Raw genomic sequence first — 15677 nt, forward strand, 5'->3', positions numbered from 1 at the left:
ATCCGGCCGTGAAAATACTGCCCCCTAGCCCAGACAGGTTAAGGCATATTGAGCAGGGCTAGAGGCTCTACAGTGAAATCAAACAGTAATCACTAACCAGGACAGTAATGGACGAGGGAAATTGATATCAGAGAGAGGCATGCGTAGCCAAGTGAGCATATGGGTCCAGGGAGTGGTTGGGCTGACTGGGGACACGGCGATTCAGACAGTTAGCAGTCCGACGCTAACAGTTAGTAGGCCGGGCTAAACAAGCTAGCAGTTAGCAGACTGGGGCAAGCAAGCTAGCCGTTAACAGACCGGGGCTAGCAAGTTAGCCTTTGGGGGACATTGCGATGGGGGTAAGTCTGTTTTTGCCTCTTCGTGCGGTGACGTCGATAGACCAGTCGTGGAATTAGTAGGGTTCCAAGTAGCTCTAGGTAGCTAGTAGGCTGCGGTTAGCAGAATGGGCCTTCCGTGGACGTCGCGCCTGAGGGGCCTGTTGGAATCCTCGGGCAGATTATGTCGGTATTCCAGTCGTAGAGGATCGGCGGGGTTCCGTGCCCCGTACCGGCAGTAGAAGGGGTCTGGGTATTGCAGCCCAGGAGTGGGCTTCGGTGGTAGCACAGGAGCCCTGGCCGGGCTAGCTTCAGGCTAATTGGTGCTTGCTCCGGGATGGAAACGCTAGCCAGGAGTAGTCACCCGGGATTGCGGTTAGCTAGTTGCGAAGATCCAGATGAAAATGTTCAGAGTTTGCGGTAGGAATCCAGGGATATGGGGTGAAAAAATTAAAAAATAATAATAGGTCCGTTATGCTCTGGTTTGAGTCACGTTGTTCGAACTGGCGAGGGCTTTCCGAGCTAAAGGTTAGCTGATGACCGCTAGCAATGGTTTGCTGACTGATAGCTGGTAGGTAGTTAGCTGGCTAGCTTCAGTTGAGGGATTCCAGATCCGAAGTAAATAGAAATACTTTAGGGAAAAAAAACGATCCACGCCACATTGGGTGAGGTGGGTTGCAGGAGAGTATTTAGAAGTTGAGGTTTAGGAAAATATTTAAAAATTATATGCGAAGAAAAAGATGTAAAAACATATATACAAGGGACACGACAAGACAAAGACGTCTGACCGCTACGCCATCTTGGATTAATGTGTCTGATGTGTTGTATAGAGGTCCTGGATGGCAGGAAGCTTGGCCCCGGTGATGTACTGGGCCGTATGCTGTAGTGCCTTGCGGTCGAAGGCCGAGCAGTTGCCATACCAGGCAGTAATGCAACCCGTCAGGATGCTCTCGATAGGGCAGCTGTAAAATCTTTTGAGGACCAATGGCAAATATTTTCAGTCTCCTGAGGGGGAATAGGTTTTGTCGTGCCCTCTTCACGACTGTCTTGGTGTGCTTGGACCATGTTAGTTTGTTGGTGATGTGGACGCCAAGGAACTTGAAGCTCTCAACATGCTCCACTACAGCCCCGTCAATGAGAATGGGGGCGTGCTTGGTCCTCCTTTTCCTGTTGTCCACAATAATTTCCTTTGTCTTGATCACGTTGAGAGAGAGGTGGTTGTCCTTGCACCACACGGTCAGATCTCTGACCTCCTCCCTATAGGCTGTCTCATCGTTGTCAGTGATCAGGCCTACCACTGTTGTGTCATCGGCAAACTTAATGATGGTGTTGGAGTTGTCCCTGGCCCGTGCAGTCATGAGTGAACAGGGAGTACAGGAGGGGACTGAGCACGCAACCCTGAGGGGCCCCCTGTGTTGAGGATCAGCGGATATGTTGTTACCTACCCTTACCACCTGTGGTTGGCCTGTCAGGAAGTCCAGGATCCAGTTGCAGAGGGAGATGTTTAGTCCCAGGGTCCTTAGCTTAGTGTTGAGCTTTGAGGGCACTATGGTGTTGAACGCTGAGCTGTAGTCAATGAATAGCATTCTCACTTAGGTGTTCCTTTTGTCCAGGTGTGAAAGGGTAGTGTGGAGTGCAATAGGGATTGCATCATCTGTGGATCTGTTGGTGCGGTATGCAAATTGGAGTGAGTCTATGGTTTCTAGGATAATGGTGTTGATGTGAGCCATGACCAGCCTTTGAAAGCACTTCATGGCTACAGACATTTAGGCAGGTTACCTTAGTGTCCTTGGGCACAGGGACTTTGGTCTGCTTGAAACGTGTTGGTATTACAGACTCCGACAGGAAGAGGTTGAACATTTTAGTGAAGACACTTGCCAGTTGGTCAGCGTATGCTCGGAGTACATGTCCTGGTAATCCGTCTGGCCCTGCGGCCTTGTGAATGTTGACCTGTTTAAAGGTCTCACTCACATCGGCCACGGAGAGCGTGATCACACAGTCACTCGGAACAGCTGATGTTCTCATGCATGTTTCAGTGTTACTTGCCTCGAAGCGAGCATAGAAGTTATTTAGCTCATCTGGTACGCTCGTGTCACTGGGCAGCTCTTGGCTGTGCTTCCCTTTGTAGTCTGTAATAGTTCGCAAGCCCTGCCACATCCGATGTGCGTCGGAGCCGGTGTAGTACGATTCGATCTTAGTCCTGTATTGACGCTTTTCCTGTTTTATGGTTCGTTGGAGGGCATAGCGGGATTTCTTATAAGCGTCCAGGTTATAGTCCCGCTCCTTGAAAGCGGCAGCTCTACCCTTTAGCTCAGTGCGAATGTTGCCTGTAATCCATGGCGTCTGGTTGGGGTATGGTATAGATTTTGAAAATGAGGGCTGTTTTTGTATGAATACTGGTAATGTCTTTTTTATATTCTGTGGCATATAATAATTTATTTTAAGCTTACATTATTTGAAAAGTACCCAACAGCCAATGTGGTCAGTGTGATGAAACACAGGGCTATAACACAGACTATTTTTATGCTTGTGGTAAAGCAAACATGTTGACAGTGTCAATGAGCCAGTAAGCTCAGCACTGCCATACTGATGTTAAGTAAGTGTTTGTCTGCTTGAGAGAATCTGTAGATAGTCTTTAAATGGGACTCTGCTCCATAGAGGGGCGTTGCCGTGACAATAGCAGAGCCAGGCATTGTCTAAAGGCTCCCCGGCCTGGGGCCCCTGAATGAGACCTCTAAGGAATGCCAACGTTCCTGCTCATTCCCTGACAGCACTCTCCCACGACAAATCCCCTTCTCGTTCTCGCTCTCTCTCTCACTTCACCCTATTTTCTAACCACTGCTTTCTTACTCTGTCTCACTGTTTTAGAAGTGAGATCATTCTGGTTGGGTGGTATTTATTTAAAAAAAAATATATTTAACTAGGCAAGAGGTTGTTGGTGGTTAATTATAGTTGGATTAGGACTGCTACAGTGAGGAAAGCTTATCTACTGTGGGCATTGGCATAAAGCCAGATGTGATTGGGATAATCATCTATTGCGTACCAACTGTTTGTGCTAACAAACAAAATAATGAGCAGATGCTGGAGGGCTGAACACTAGCCTGGCTGTGCCACCCTGGGTGTGGTGTGACAATGACAAGTGAACAACAAACCACAAAGCCAGATGAAATCCCCAGCTCTGCTCTCAGTGCTAGGAGCTTGACTCAGCATGTCCAAACTTCCTCTCTTATCATTCTGTTGTGTTGCTCTGGTTTCACCTCAAAACACCATCCAAGCAGAGGATAGTGTTTCTGTTGTTACTGGTGACATTTTAAAGAGGATTGACATCATTTAGTGTGTAGATGGAATTAGCACTCAGGTAGTATGGGGGATGTCGAGTGTAATGGCAGTGACGCTGTGTAGCGACTCAGACAATGTTCTTTTGTATATGGTTGTTTTTGTTTGAGTTTAATTTAGCAACATGTAAACCCCCTATAAGTGAAGGTCACCCCTCTCATTCGGCCTTACTCCAGCGTGAAAGTTAGATTTGTCATTTCCTGTTTGTGTTGTATGGGAGGCTCCAGGGGGCTTCAGCGATAGGAAGTAGAACCCCACCCCCCTCTCAAGGTCATCAGTGGTAAACCAGACCACTCATCACTCTCACCACTGGAGAATGAGACTAGTCATAAGATGGAACCTGTTGGTCATCAATTACATTTACCAGTTCCATGTCATGAGTAGTAACCTTATGATATGTGTGGGGGTGTACACCCCCAACCGGACAGTTTATTAGGTATACCACCCGTTCAAGAAAAAAGTTTGCTGTTACAGACAGTTTGTCACGTGGCCGTGGCTTGCTGTATAAAACAGCCATTGAGACATTCCGTTACTGTTCGATTGAACGTTACAATGGGCATAACGAGTGACCTAAGCGACTTTCAGCGTGGTATGATCATCGGTGCCAAGGCGTGCCGCTTCCAGTATCTCAGAAACGGATGGCCTCCTGGGCTTTTCACGCATGAGTGTCTAGGGTTTCCTGAGAAAAGCTAACAGGCGGGCCACAAACAGGCAAATAACAGTGCAGTACAACAGTGGTGTGCAGAACGGCATCTCAGAACACACAACTCATCGGTCCTGGTTAAAAACAAGAAGTTGCTCCAGTGGGCACGTGATCACCAACACTGGACAAAGGAGTGGAAAAACATTCTCTGGTCATACGAATCCCGGTTCCTGTTGAGTCATGCTGATGGCAGTCAGGATTGGGGCCATAAGTAGTAGGAGTCCATGGCCCCATCCTGCCTGGTGTCAACGGTACAGGCTGGTGGCGGTGGTGTACTGGTATGGTGAATGTTTTCCTGGCACACGTTAGGTCCCCTGATACCAATTGAGCAACGTTTCCATGCCCGGAAAAATTCAAGCTGTTCTGGATGCAAATGGGGTCCGACGCGGTACTCGGTGGGTGTACCGAATAAACTGGCCATTGAGTGTATAATGTATTTAGCATGTGAACATTGCTAGGTTACATGTGGTCTTTGGCCTTTTGCTTAAATTCCTTCTTGTCCCTTTCATGGTTACTGTAATGTAGCCCATTCTGTGCCATAGTAAACTATTAACTGGCTGTTTTAAAACAGCCAGTTTTATGTTTCTGCATTTTTTGCAAGTCAATTCAAAGGTTAGTACCAACATCAGACCATAATCCTTGATCATAAAAATCTGCTTGACACTGCCTCTGTTGTGGAGGTAACATCACTGACATCACCAGCCCCTGACCATGACGGAAGGAGGACTTCCTCTGAGTCCCGCATTTCAGAGTTCAGACAGCAGCAGCACGTTTTCAGCTGTCTCCCACCTCAGTCTGTCACACTGCTGAGAACTAAAGCAGCCCTAACACAGCCGGTTTGAAGTGGCTCCCGTCCACTCTGCAGCGCGTGACTAGTCTCCGCTCCTCTGGATCCATGTGTGGGGCAGTAAACACTGTTGATTGGTCTTTTGTCGCGTCTGAGCGGGGGGGAGGGAGGTGAGGCCCAGGAATGTTCCCAACACCACAGGGACAGGGCTGGCTGTGCTGGGGGGCTGCCAGGTGGCTCAGGCCCAGCTGTTTATGGGCTGTGGAAGCTATATCTGCTCAACCATTTGAAGAGCCTGTTTACATTCAAATCACTGAGGTGGTGTGACTGTTTGAGGGAAAGAGAGAGAATGCAGTTCAGTGGCGGGGGGGGGGGGGTGTAAGAAGGAAGTGAGGAAGTTTGCCATTGGCCCGAGAAGCTTGAGCCCAGGGGAGTTGTTATTGCATTGTTACAAACTACAGAAGGTTTTCTCTGTCGTCTTCCTGCTCCTAAGCTCCCCAGTAACTCCTGCCCTGAGACTTAGGAGGAGGATTGTGTGCAGTGGGTCAGTCTGTTGGATGTCTGGCTGAAGAATGATAGAGCCATGCAGGTTTAATAGTATCGATTACCGTGTGTTGTTGGCTATACGGTAGAGAGGGTGGAGGGCAGAAGGTAAGTCTCTGCTTTTCTAATCCTTGGTCTGTAGTGCTAGTACTGTAAAGCATGCTCAACCTTTTGATTGTTGAAGTTAGCAGGTAACTCTTATATGCTGTATGATAGTTGTTTCAGTCACAGTTGGTCAGATGGATAGAAGTGTTTATTTGCTGAACCACGGATGGATGGCAGTTAGATCTGAGGTATTGAGGAATGAATGAGGCCTGATGCTGGGGCCATAAGGATTACAGGGTTAGAAAGCGAGAGAGAGAGAGAGGGAGAGAGAGAGCGGTGTAAACAGATTAATGCCAGATTAGTTCCCAGTGCTTGGATTAGCATTCTGACAACGTCTGAAGTTAGCCGCAAGGGCGGAGTGTCAACCTCCAGTCTCTCAGGCCAGATGGAGACTCTTCTACTGTAATTCTGCTCCCCGAGTATGTTCTCAAATACACTCTTCTCTACTACTCTACTCAGTCTGTGTTTTGGAACTGTGGCTGGGAATTTAGATCTTGTCATGTTTTGTCATTTTCTCAAATGTTAACCAAATGTTTCACATGAGGTGTTTTGAGTCCGTGTAATTGATGGGTCACTACTCTTGGGAGGAGTGTTATGGTCCAAAGCAGGAGAATGCTTTTAACACACTTACAGTATGTAGGAAATGTTTTCCCACACCTCTAACCCAGACAGCAATGAGAAGTCTTCTTAATCTGCTTCAGTCAGAAGTGCAATGGTAATTGTCTTTTTAGGAAGTTGGTTTGCACAACACACACTGGAGATATTGTCTTATGATTTAGAAGGCAGTATTTTGGAGGGTCAGTGAAATGTCTGGGGAAGAATGCGAGGAATCGGATCACAGTTTTCCCAACTCTGTCTGAGTTTGGAATTTAAATTTGTGGAGCATTTTTGATGGTCACAATTTAGAAGTAACCACAGGCTTGTTTAAGTTTGGGACAATGCTTTGCTTGTTCGGGTGACTGTCATCTGATGTTTTTATCTGCAGTTATCTCTTTAAATCCAAACCCAGATCTCATCCTTTCCCTCATTCTCTTTCTATTCCAGAGAGCGCTCTCAGAGATGGCAGCCTTCCCCAGGGTCCAAGGCAGCAATGTTGGTTAAAGTAAACAGTGTCAGTCGGATCCAGCCTGGAGGCCCATCTAGCCCGGACCTGCAGCTCCGCCACCACAACACACACACCCACAACAAGCCCAACGGCCACCAGGCCTTCACCCTCCACCCCGTCAGCAGCAAGCCCCCGGGGGCTCACTCCTGCTCCACCCAGGGCTACAAGACCGCACCCTCTGGCAAGATGGCCGCGGACGCCCGACAGGCCCACCACTTGAGAAAGACCGGCAACGGCAGCTTCTGTCTGGTGTCCTCTGACCCTCCCCAAACCCCAAGCAGTCACAGGTCCCAGCCCAGCACCCCCAGGTCAGTGTCACCACAGTACGCCTCCACACCTCACCTCTACGACGACCCGGGAAAAGAGTGTCCCATCTATGATGAGCCTCCTGTGGACATGGAGGTGGAGGGGGCTCACCTCCATAATGGGCCTGGTGGTCTATCCCGTCTCACCCCCACACATAGCCTGCAAAAGCCCAGGCTCCTCCAGCACCCTGGCTCCTCTAACTCAGAATCCAGGCACAAGAGGAACCCTTCTGCCTCTGACTACAGCCCTGCTGGCCTGGAGTGCATCAAGCACATGGTTGTTGTGGACCCAAAACAGGGCCTCCTCTCCACCTCCCCCGGTCCCACCCGCACCCCCTCCCCCACCCCACGATCAGACCCCCTCTTGGCCCAGCCCCAGTCCCAGCCCCGGGGGCAGCAGAGGGAGCCAGGGACCCTGGAGAAGAAGCAGACATGGCGAGCCCTGGAGGCCACTGTGTTGAGAGCAGTGGAGGCTCGTCACAGCAGGCAGAGCAGCCAGGCCTCCCAGGACTTCCCCACACCTCCAGGACCCCAGACCACTGCCACCTACCAGGACTCTGGCTACTCCACTGGCCCCTCTCCGAGCCTGAGGAGGAAGAGCCGGCGGAGGCTGGGGGCCGGAGGCCGGCCTGGCTCAGTGGGCAGCAGCGGAGAGCTGTGTGCCCTTAACGAGAGGCTGATGGCGGAGATGAGGGAGGTGGTGAGCCGCTCCAACACCATGAGGGAGATGAAGGCTGGAGGCCTGGGGGCAGAGATTAGCGAGAGGGGCGCAGTGCCCCGGACACGTTCCCCCGTGGACTCCCTGCAGTGGTATGGAGGAAGGTGTGCGTCACGAGAAGACGTCCCCTCCACCAGCCGCTCGCTGAGCAGGGCGGGTAATCATGGCAACCCGGCCCTGCCACCCCTGGAGATGCCTGGTAGGCAGAAGAGGACCTATGAGAAGGTGGACACCTTGGAGAAGAGCATCACCAGTCAGGCCGGCCTCTCCTCACCAGACACCCCCGGACCCCCCTCAGAGGTAAGCATACGCTCCAGTATTTGTCTCTGTCTGGCTGTGAGAGAGAGGAGAAATATGGGAAGACCTGGGAAGTCCACTCCTGATAAATGGATTAGTTCTGGTTTGTCTGCTTAGTTAAAACTCTTGACTGGTGCCTGTTGTTGTGTGGTCTGTTTATGTGGAACAGTTTATTTTTCTTTGGATTCTGTTTTGTTTTGTCTGGAGGTGGTCACATTGCTGGTGCCTTTCCAGGGCTACTTTTATTGCTAGATTACTTAGGACGTCTCTATGCCAAGTTAAATACATTAACAAAAGTATTTAAATTCATGGTTTTGTGTTTGTCTCCCATTTTCAGAGGTAAAAAAAATCTGAACAGAGAATGACAGATTAGGTCATTATGCGTATTCTAAAACTGGATAAATGTACTAATGGTATTTTAACTAGGCAGAGTAATTCACACAGATGGGATGGACAGAAGTGATAACTTGCTTGCTGTCAGGAGCTTGAATTATTAGGCTAGTACAGGTGCACATGATTTGTGCAAAGCCTCAGCGCTATGAAATCTACCATTTTATAATCCCAAAACCCTTTCAACAATGCACTTACTTCACCCACCCCACTCCATATGTCTTTATGAAGTTCCAGTAATCTAATGAAACTATAGAGCTAATAAGTCTGAGGTTCAGTTGAATTTTAAAATAAGTTCTGAAATCAATAAGACTGGCGATAGAATCTGACTGAGAGAAACATAAGGTGCTGGGGAAGATGCAACACCTTAAACATTCCAATCAGGAGCGTCAGGCTCAGAGGCCCCACTGGACCAATATATGGCCCAGGCATGATGCCTGTGAGCTTAGCGCTACCTGTCCCCCTCTGACTGTCCTACACCTGGCCAACGCAGCAGGCCCCTGTCCCCCTGTGCCAGCTCTCTGCCTGGGTATCAGGAGCCTGGGCCAAGCGTGGGAGATCCAGGACATGGCTCCCCCTGGTCAGGAAGGAGGGCCACTGTGGCCCAGATGGTACAAGTTTGGCAGGGAGAGCTGGGTACGCGTGGGGTTCAGAGGCTGGTGCCATGAGGGGTTGGTACTGAAGCAATCGCATTTATACAAATATTGGAAACAAGCCCCTAATCCTGTCCTGAAATGTTCTACAGACCTGCTGTTATATCATGATACACACAGATTTGCTCATACAGAATGCACACACACACACTATTGGTTGTTGGCTATACCCCATATGAAGCTTTGGCTGTGTTGGTCTATCTTTTCAGAAGCAGAACATGTTTACTTATTTTTATGTAATTTTTTTTTTTTAAACAGTGAACCCAGTGGTTTAAAGCCAGCATGGAAATGTGATCTGTTTTCAATGTGTAATCTATACAACTCTGAATATTTGATACTGAAATCCGTTTTAGAGACGGATTTTATTTAACTCTGCTGTTGAATTACCACCATGTCACGGGGCATCTGTAAGCTATCTGTGTATAAGAGAAGAGGAATTATAGAAAGTATCATTCATACTGTAAATGTTCCTTTGCCTAGTTAAACTTGCCCGTGGTTCCGTTTGATCCCAAACAGTGACCCATACCACTCATTTAACACCATTAAGACCATATGACCATAAAGAAGTACCGCCAAACCCAAATCTGGAGATCTACACTATTTGATCAGGAACCCTAAATATAAGTTCCAGACTGTCTGGCACACTTTACTACTATATTACATCATAGTCAAATTAAAGAGATATGCTGAACGTTTTATGTTCAGATACTACATTCCTGCTGTGAATTGGCCTGGGTTTCTTGTTGTTCCTGGATGTTTCTCTGACCAGAGCTGGATTACTAGTTTGGTTTTTGCTGTGAGGGGCGGTGACTATGGACAGGGCTCCGTATAGGCAGAAATCCCACTTGGGATCAGACGAAGGATTTGCACATGCAGTCTTAAAGGAGCGGTGGGTCAGGCAAAACAGAGGTAGGGCCTCTCATGTCACTCTATGCTCCTCACATGCTCCTGACGAAAAAGTCCATTTAGATATTGGGGAATTTTTGGTGGACGCGGCTTTAGAAAATGTATGTGCCGGTCCTGCAACAATTCCCCCTCGAGCCCTCGCATTGCAGAGCAAAGGTAAAGCAGCCTCGTCGACACTGAGGAGACTGCAGCTGTGGACATCCATACATACTGCTGCACTGACGCATTCTCTTTCCCTCTCTCTTCCCTCTTTTCTCCTCTGTTTTCTCTCTCTCTCTCTCTCTCCCCTGAAGGTGGGGACCCTGGAACTGAAGGCTCAGTTGGACAGCAGGAAGAAAGGTATGGTGGACGGACGAACAGGCTCACTGGGCCCCCATCACCAACGCTCCGTCTCCCATGACAACATAGAGGGAGAAGGAAGAGGAGGAATAGGAGGCTCCTACCACCAGCTCTCTTACGCCACCCTGCGCAAGCCCCCGCCCCCAGACACCTCAGGCATGGCGGACTGGGCCAGCAAGCACCTGAACATGCACACCCAGGGCCTGTTCCGCCGCCGTGTCTCCATCGCCAACATGCTCTCCTGGAACCGCGGCTCCATCAAGAAGCCCATGCTGGTGACCAGCGACCGTGCCGTGAGGAAGGAGGCCTGTGAGATGTTCAAGCTGGTCCAGGCCTACATGGGAGACCGGCCCTCACGGCTGGACCGTCGCCACGCCGCCCTGCTCATCGTCACCAAGTGCTGGGGCATGCAGGGCCTGAGGGATGAGCTGTATGTGCAGCTGGTGAGGCAGACCACGGGCAACACCAGCCCTAGGAGCCTGGCTGCAGGCTGGGAGCTGATGGCTGTCAGCCTGGCCTTCTTCGCCCCGTCTCCCAAGTTCCGCTGCTACCTGGAGGGATACATCCAGAGGCACACGGATCCGAGCAGTGACAAGAAACGTGAGTCTCAGACTGAGCAACAGGGTGGGTCACCTTTCTCTCTTTGTTTCGTCACTGTTTGTGTGTGTGTCAGTATCAGCATGATGGGTATAGTTTGACGTGTGTGGGGATTTTGAAGTGGTTTTTCCCTCTCCTCTTCTCTCCTGTTTGCTCTTCGAGGATGTTATTTGATTTTCTAAATAGCCTTTTAACCTCTGCCTTATTTCCTGGTTTCCAGTGGCTCAGTTCATACTAGACCAGCAGGACATGAAGCTGAAGAAGAACTCAAAGTCCAGAAAGAAACGGAAACAGAACACAGATGAAGAAGGTAGGTCTGAGATCACTTAGGCAGCATTATAAAGATTTATGTTAAGTATGGGGTGAGTTTTCCTAAGGAGGACATCTGTTGGAGAGTGCTGAAGTGAGAGACCATTTATTTATTATTTTCTTATGGGTAAGAAACCATTACATATCAAGCATGGTTCATATCTCACTGCAGATTAAGAATTTGGAGGGAAATGGAAATTTGTTATGATTTGTCACTTGACTACCATGCTAATATGCAGAACTTCCCTGGTAGATGTATTAAAGGGTTTTCACAAAATACCAGTGGCAGTGGTAAGAGGATAAGAACTTCTATAGAGATACAATAGGAGGCCATGTTAGTGTTCCCCTCTGGCAGCCCCACATTGCGATTTAGGTAGCCTACTCACTGCACTGACCCCAATAGACAGGTTGCCTGACAACGGCACGAAAATGATGAGCGCGCATCGCAGGGGTAAAAAGGCTGTGTGTTATGATTCTAGACGGCAAGATAACTGGCAACAATGACAAGAAGCTGTCATGTGGGGAATCGTAGGTGGCTTGTTTCAGTTTGTTGTATTGTTATTGATACCATGTCTTGTTTCCACTGGTGTCATGTCTACTAAAATGGCTAAAATTCACTGGCTAGCTAGCAACAACTTCAACCATGTTTGAGAGACAAGTGCTCATTCTGCAAATGCATTTATGTTTCCAATAAACATTCAAAGAGGAAATATAGTTTACATGTTGTCAACAATCTTTTGATTCTAAGTCAATCCTGTCTGTTTTGCCCCAAACCTGCACACTCATGAGTCTTGTTGCTATAGGGCAACCCACAATATCAGCCGTGATGATGTCACCAGAGAGGAACCTACCCGTCTAGTGGAAGTGACCACATTGGTGAACCCACACACATTGTACATCAATGACTGTAACATCAACCTCTTGTACACCCTGGACAACATCAGTGACTCGCAGGCCATGAGGAATGGCTACCGTTCATGGGAGTGACTCACTGTAGAGGTCTTGAGATAGAGGCGGGAATAATGACTTGAGGGAAAGGGCTATTACATTGCTCACGATGTGGACCCACCAGCCAACCACAAGCGAAAGCCTCCTCACGAACAGCATAATGAGAGCTGCTGTCTGGATAGACGAGCTGAAATGAAGGGTGGTGTTGTGACCGCGGCACGGAGCAGCTGTGAGCAGAGTGGTGGGAGGGAGTAGTGTGTGGGAACTGGAGGCCTCTTGTCTGGGCTTGGAAGGGCTTTTCTTGGGCCTAGGCTGGTCTGAGGCGGGCCTTGCTTACTTGGGTTTAAAAACTTTGCTGAGGTAGCGTCACTAAACTGATACCCCGGGAGAATCTAACAGATATAGGCAGACCGTCTGAACCAAGAAGTTAACAGGTGTCATCATTACAGGATTTGCCTTGTGCTCTTAATCCTCTGAGGGGTGATTTCTCATGGGCTCTGGTTGCTTCGTTGTTGTTTTTGCCTTATCAAAACATGTTCATTTGGACCACCGCTGGTGTTCAAACCTGCTCTCAGGTGGGGTAAAGAAAGTAGTCCAACTCTTGCTTTTCTTCCCCTAATGATTAGTTAATTCAGGGAATCTTGGGAAACTGTGTTTTCCCTGAGATCAATGGGAAATTATCGTTATGATCTCTGTAATTAGCTGTAATTACAGTCAAACTGGGCTAGATTAACGATGGCGGTGTACATGCATGAGTCAGTCACCTGTTTGCTATAAATCCAGGGTCTTTCAGTCTAGAGAACATTCCAGGAAGGATATTTTTCATTGCAGCACAAAATTCTCCATCTGGCCAGGGCTCAGCCACCTGAGAGAGTTCTCTGGGAAGGAAGGGAGATGGTTGGGATCCCATGGGTGTGATAGGGAGGTTCTGGGAAGGAAGTGGAGACCTGTTTTATGTGTACATTTTAGTTACCACAGTGACGACGGCCTGTAGTACGGAAATTATGCGGTTCTCTTAGGAAGTGGCTCATAAATTTGGAGCATGATTGTTGAGTGCCTTGTTCCATTACTTTTCGAGGCAGAGTCATGATTATTTAATTCCTCAAATGTGTCTTACTTCAGAAAATACACCCAAGTACAGGGAACGAGGGAGACCGATAGAGTTTGGGTCTGTGGGTAGGGGTACTGCTCCCTCCGGTGTACTAAGTGTCTGTCTGATGAATCAGCTGGGACAGGATGCTCCATTCTCCCAGCTTTTCTTTCTATACCGGGACAGTTGAGACGTGTATACTCTGATCCCCTTATGCCAGAATCACACAGCCAGCATCTCTCCAATTACTGCCTCGGAAATATCTGACATCTATGGGAACAAATTGCGTGTTCATTTGGTGAGGAATTGTTCAACCCTTTTATCTGTTGTTTTGGTTGAAAACCAAGGTTCCTTAGAGGATTCACTCACTGAGCAGACGTATCTATGAAGGTGTGACGTGCAGCTATAATAAGAGCTGTATTTCCCATGGTGTTGGGTTACTGAGTCGCATTCCTCAGTGTTACAGTGGCCCTGTCTTCCTTCTCTCTTCACAGGTCTGCCCATCAGCACGTATGCAAAGTTCTGCTATCGCAAACTACAGAAAGTGGCCATAACTGGAGGCAAAAAGGTGAGTTGAGAAGTGAGCATGGCAAAGGGGCAGGGAATGACAAGGGAAAATAGTATTTGTCATAAACAAAGGTATTTAAAAATGCCCAAATAGAGAATGCAGTCAAAACACAACCCCACCCTGAATGTCCCTATTTGTTATATACTCAAAGGGTTCCTAACCAATACAGATGTTGATAAAGAGATTAATAATGCTAGAAAGATAAACATGGACATTAGTCAGAAACATATCATGGATAGATTCTTAGTCACAGGGCTTAACATACACACAAGACAGTCTATTTCAGATATAATCTTTGATGTTAACAGTCATAGACAAAGTCATAGACAAAGTATTACATGAACAGTGTAAAATATAGTCCTAGTAGTCACACTCTGAACCTCCCCTGCAGGGTCTTCGTAAGCCAACTCTGGAGGAGATTGACCACAGCAGACGGGCCATCGTGACCCCCTCCCTGTTTGGCAGCACCTTGGACGAGGTGATGGAGCGCCAGAGTGAACTCTTCCCAGACAGGAAGCTACCCTGGGTACAGGTGCAGCTCTCCCAATATGTCCTAGCACTGGGAGGGGCCCAGACTGAGGGCATCTTCAGGTGAGACAGATGGACAGAGTCAGCAAATGTTGTGTGTTTAGCAGGGTCACGGTCATAAAAGGAGATCTAGTGAGGATCTAGACAAATGTATGCCAGCCTTGGTGGGTGGTCTCCTGAAGCAGAACAGTTTAAAGCAAACATTCCCTGTGTACTCTACAGTAAAGAGATGGACAGTAGAGCAAACATTGCATACCACTGCTCAAGAGCCCCTGGAGACCAGCAATGTTTCATTTGATACTTTATAAAAATGTGTTTACATTTTTGTTTTTGCATGAGGCCATTGGCTTTCAATCACGTTGTTAGAGATATTCTCATATCAGTGATTTGTGAGTAAGTATTTTTGTTTGGTCTGTATTTCTGTAGATTATTCTATTAGATTTGAATTTGTTTGGAGGAATATTTATTCTCAACATAAACGTTATACCCCACCCACTACAATGTTTCATGGGCGATAAGGAGCTTTGGTCGTTTTTTCCCCCTACTCCAGCTAATACAGAACAGGCCTATTCACCATGGTTATTATCATGGTTAGTCCCTGAATCCAAACAAATTCTGCCAATTAACAACATGATACTCCCAATGCCGTTTTAGTCACGATAACCATTTCACCATGTTATAATGGGTTTTCAAGCTATGCCACTGAACATACCTGTAGATTGGTAATAGTGGGGGTTATAGTTCCCCCTAGTGGCCATGCAGTGCAACTGAATACTGAATTAGAACGCTTGTTCTGTAGGGTGCCTGGAGATATCGATGAAGTCAACGCATTGAAACTCCAGGTCGACCAATGGCGGATCCCAGAAAACCTCTCAGACCCCAACGTACCTGGTGAGTTAGTCTGTACCTCTGCTATTGTCTGTGTGTGTGTGTGTTGGTGTTAACACTGTCCCCGTCTCCTCTAGCCTCCCTGATGAAGCTGTGGTATCGTGAGTTGGAGGAGCCTCTCATCCCCATGGCCTTCTACAAGCAGTGTGTCAGTAACTATGACGACCCTGTGGCAGCCATTACTGTTGTACAGTGTCTGCCTGAGCTCAATAGACTGGTGCTGTGCTACTTCATCCACTTCCTGCAGG

General features: G+C 48.1%; 1 protein-coding gene across 3 annotated transcripts in view; it reads left to right on the plus strand.

Annotated features, from left to right (window-relative positions):
* LOC115150824 (rho GTPase-activating protein 39) overlaps positions 1 to 15677 on the plus strand; it is a 55225-nt gene that overhangs the window by 37429 nt on the left and 2119 nt on the right. For 2 of the 3 annotated variants that reach the window (XM_029694534.1, XM_029694536.1), the window contains exons 3-9: positions 6833 to 8216; positions 10456 to 11125; positions 11319 to 11408; positions 13940 to 14013; positions 14405 to 14604; positions 15341 to 15432; positions 15507 to 15676. In XM_029694534.1, coding sequence (XP_029550394.1) covers positions 6833 to 8216; positions 10456 to 11125; positions 11319 to 11408; positions 13940 to 14013; positions 14405 to 14604; positions 15341 to 15432; positions 15507 to 15676 — 2680 coding nt within the window. The remainder of the gene's footprint in view (positions 1 to 6832; positions 8217 to 10455; positions 11126 to 11318; positions 11409 to 13939; positions 14014 to 14404; positions 14605 to 15340; positions 15433 to 15506; position 15677) is intronic. The other variant, XM_029694535.1, reaches the window with a different exon arrangement.

This window comes from Salmo trutta, chromosome 16 (genome assembly GCF_901001165.1).
Source record: "Salmo trutta chromosome 16, fSalTru1.1, whole genome shotgun sequence".
Lineage (NCBI taxonomy): Eukaryota > Metazoa > Chordata > Actinopteri > Salmoniformes > Salmonidae > Salmo > Salmo trutta.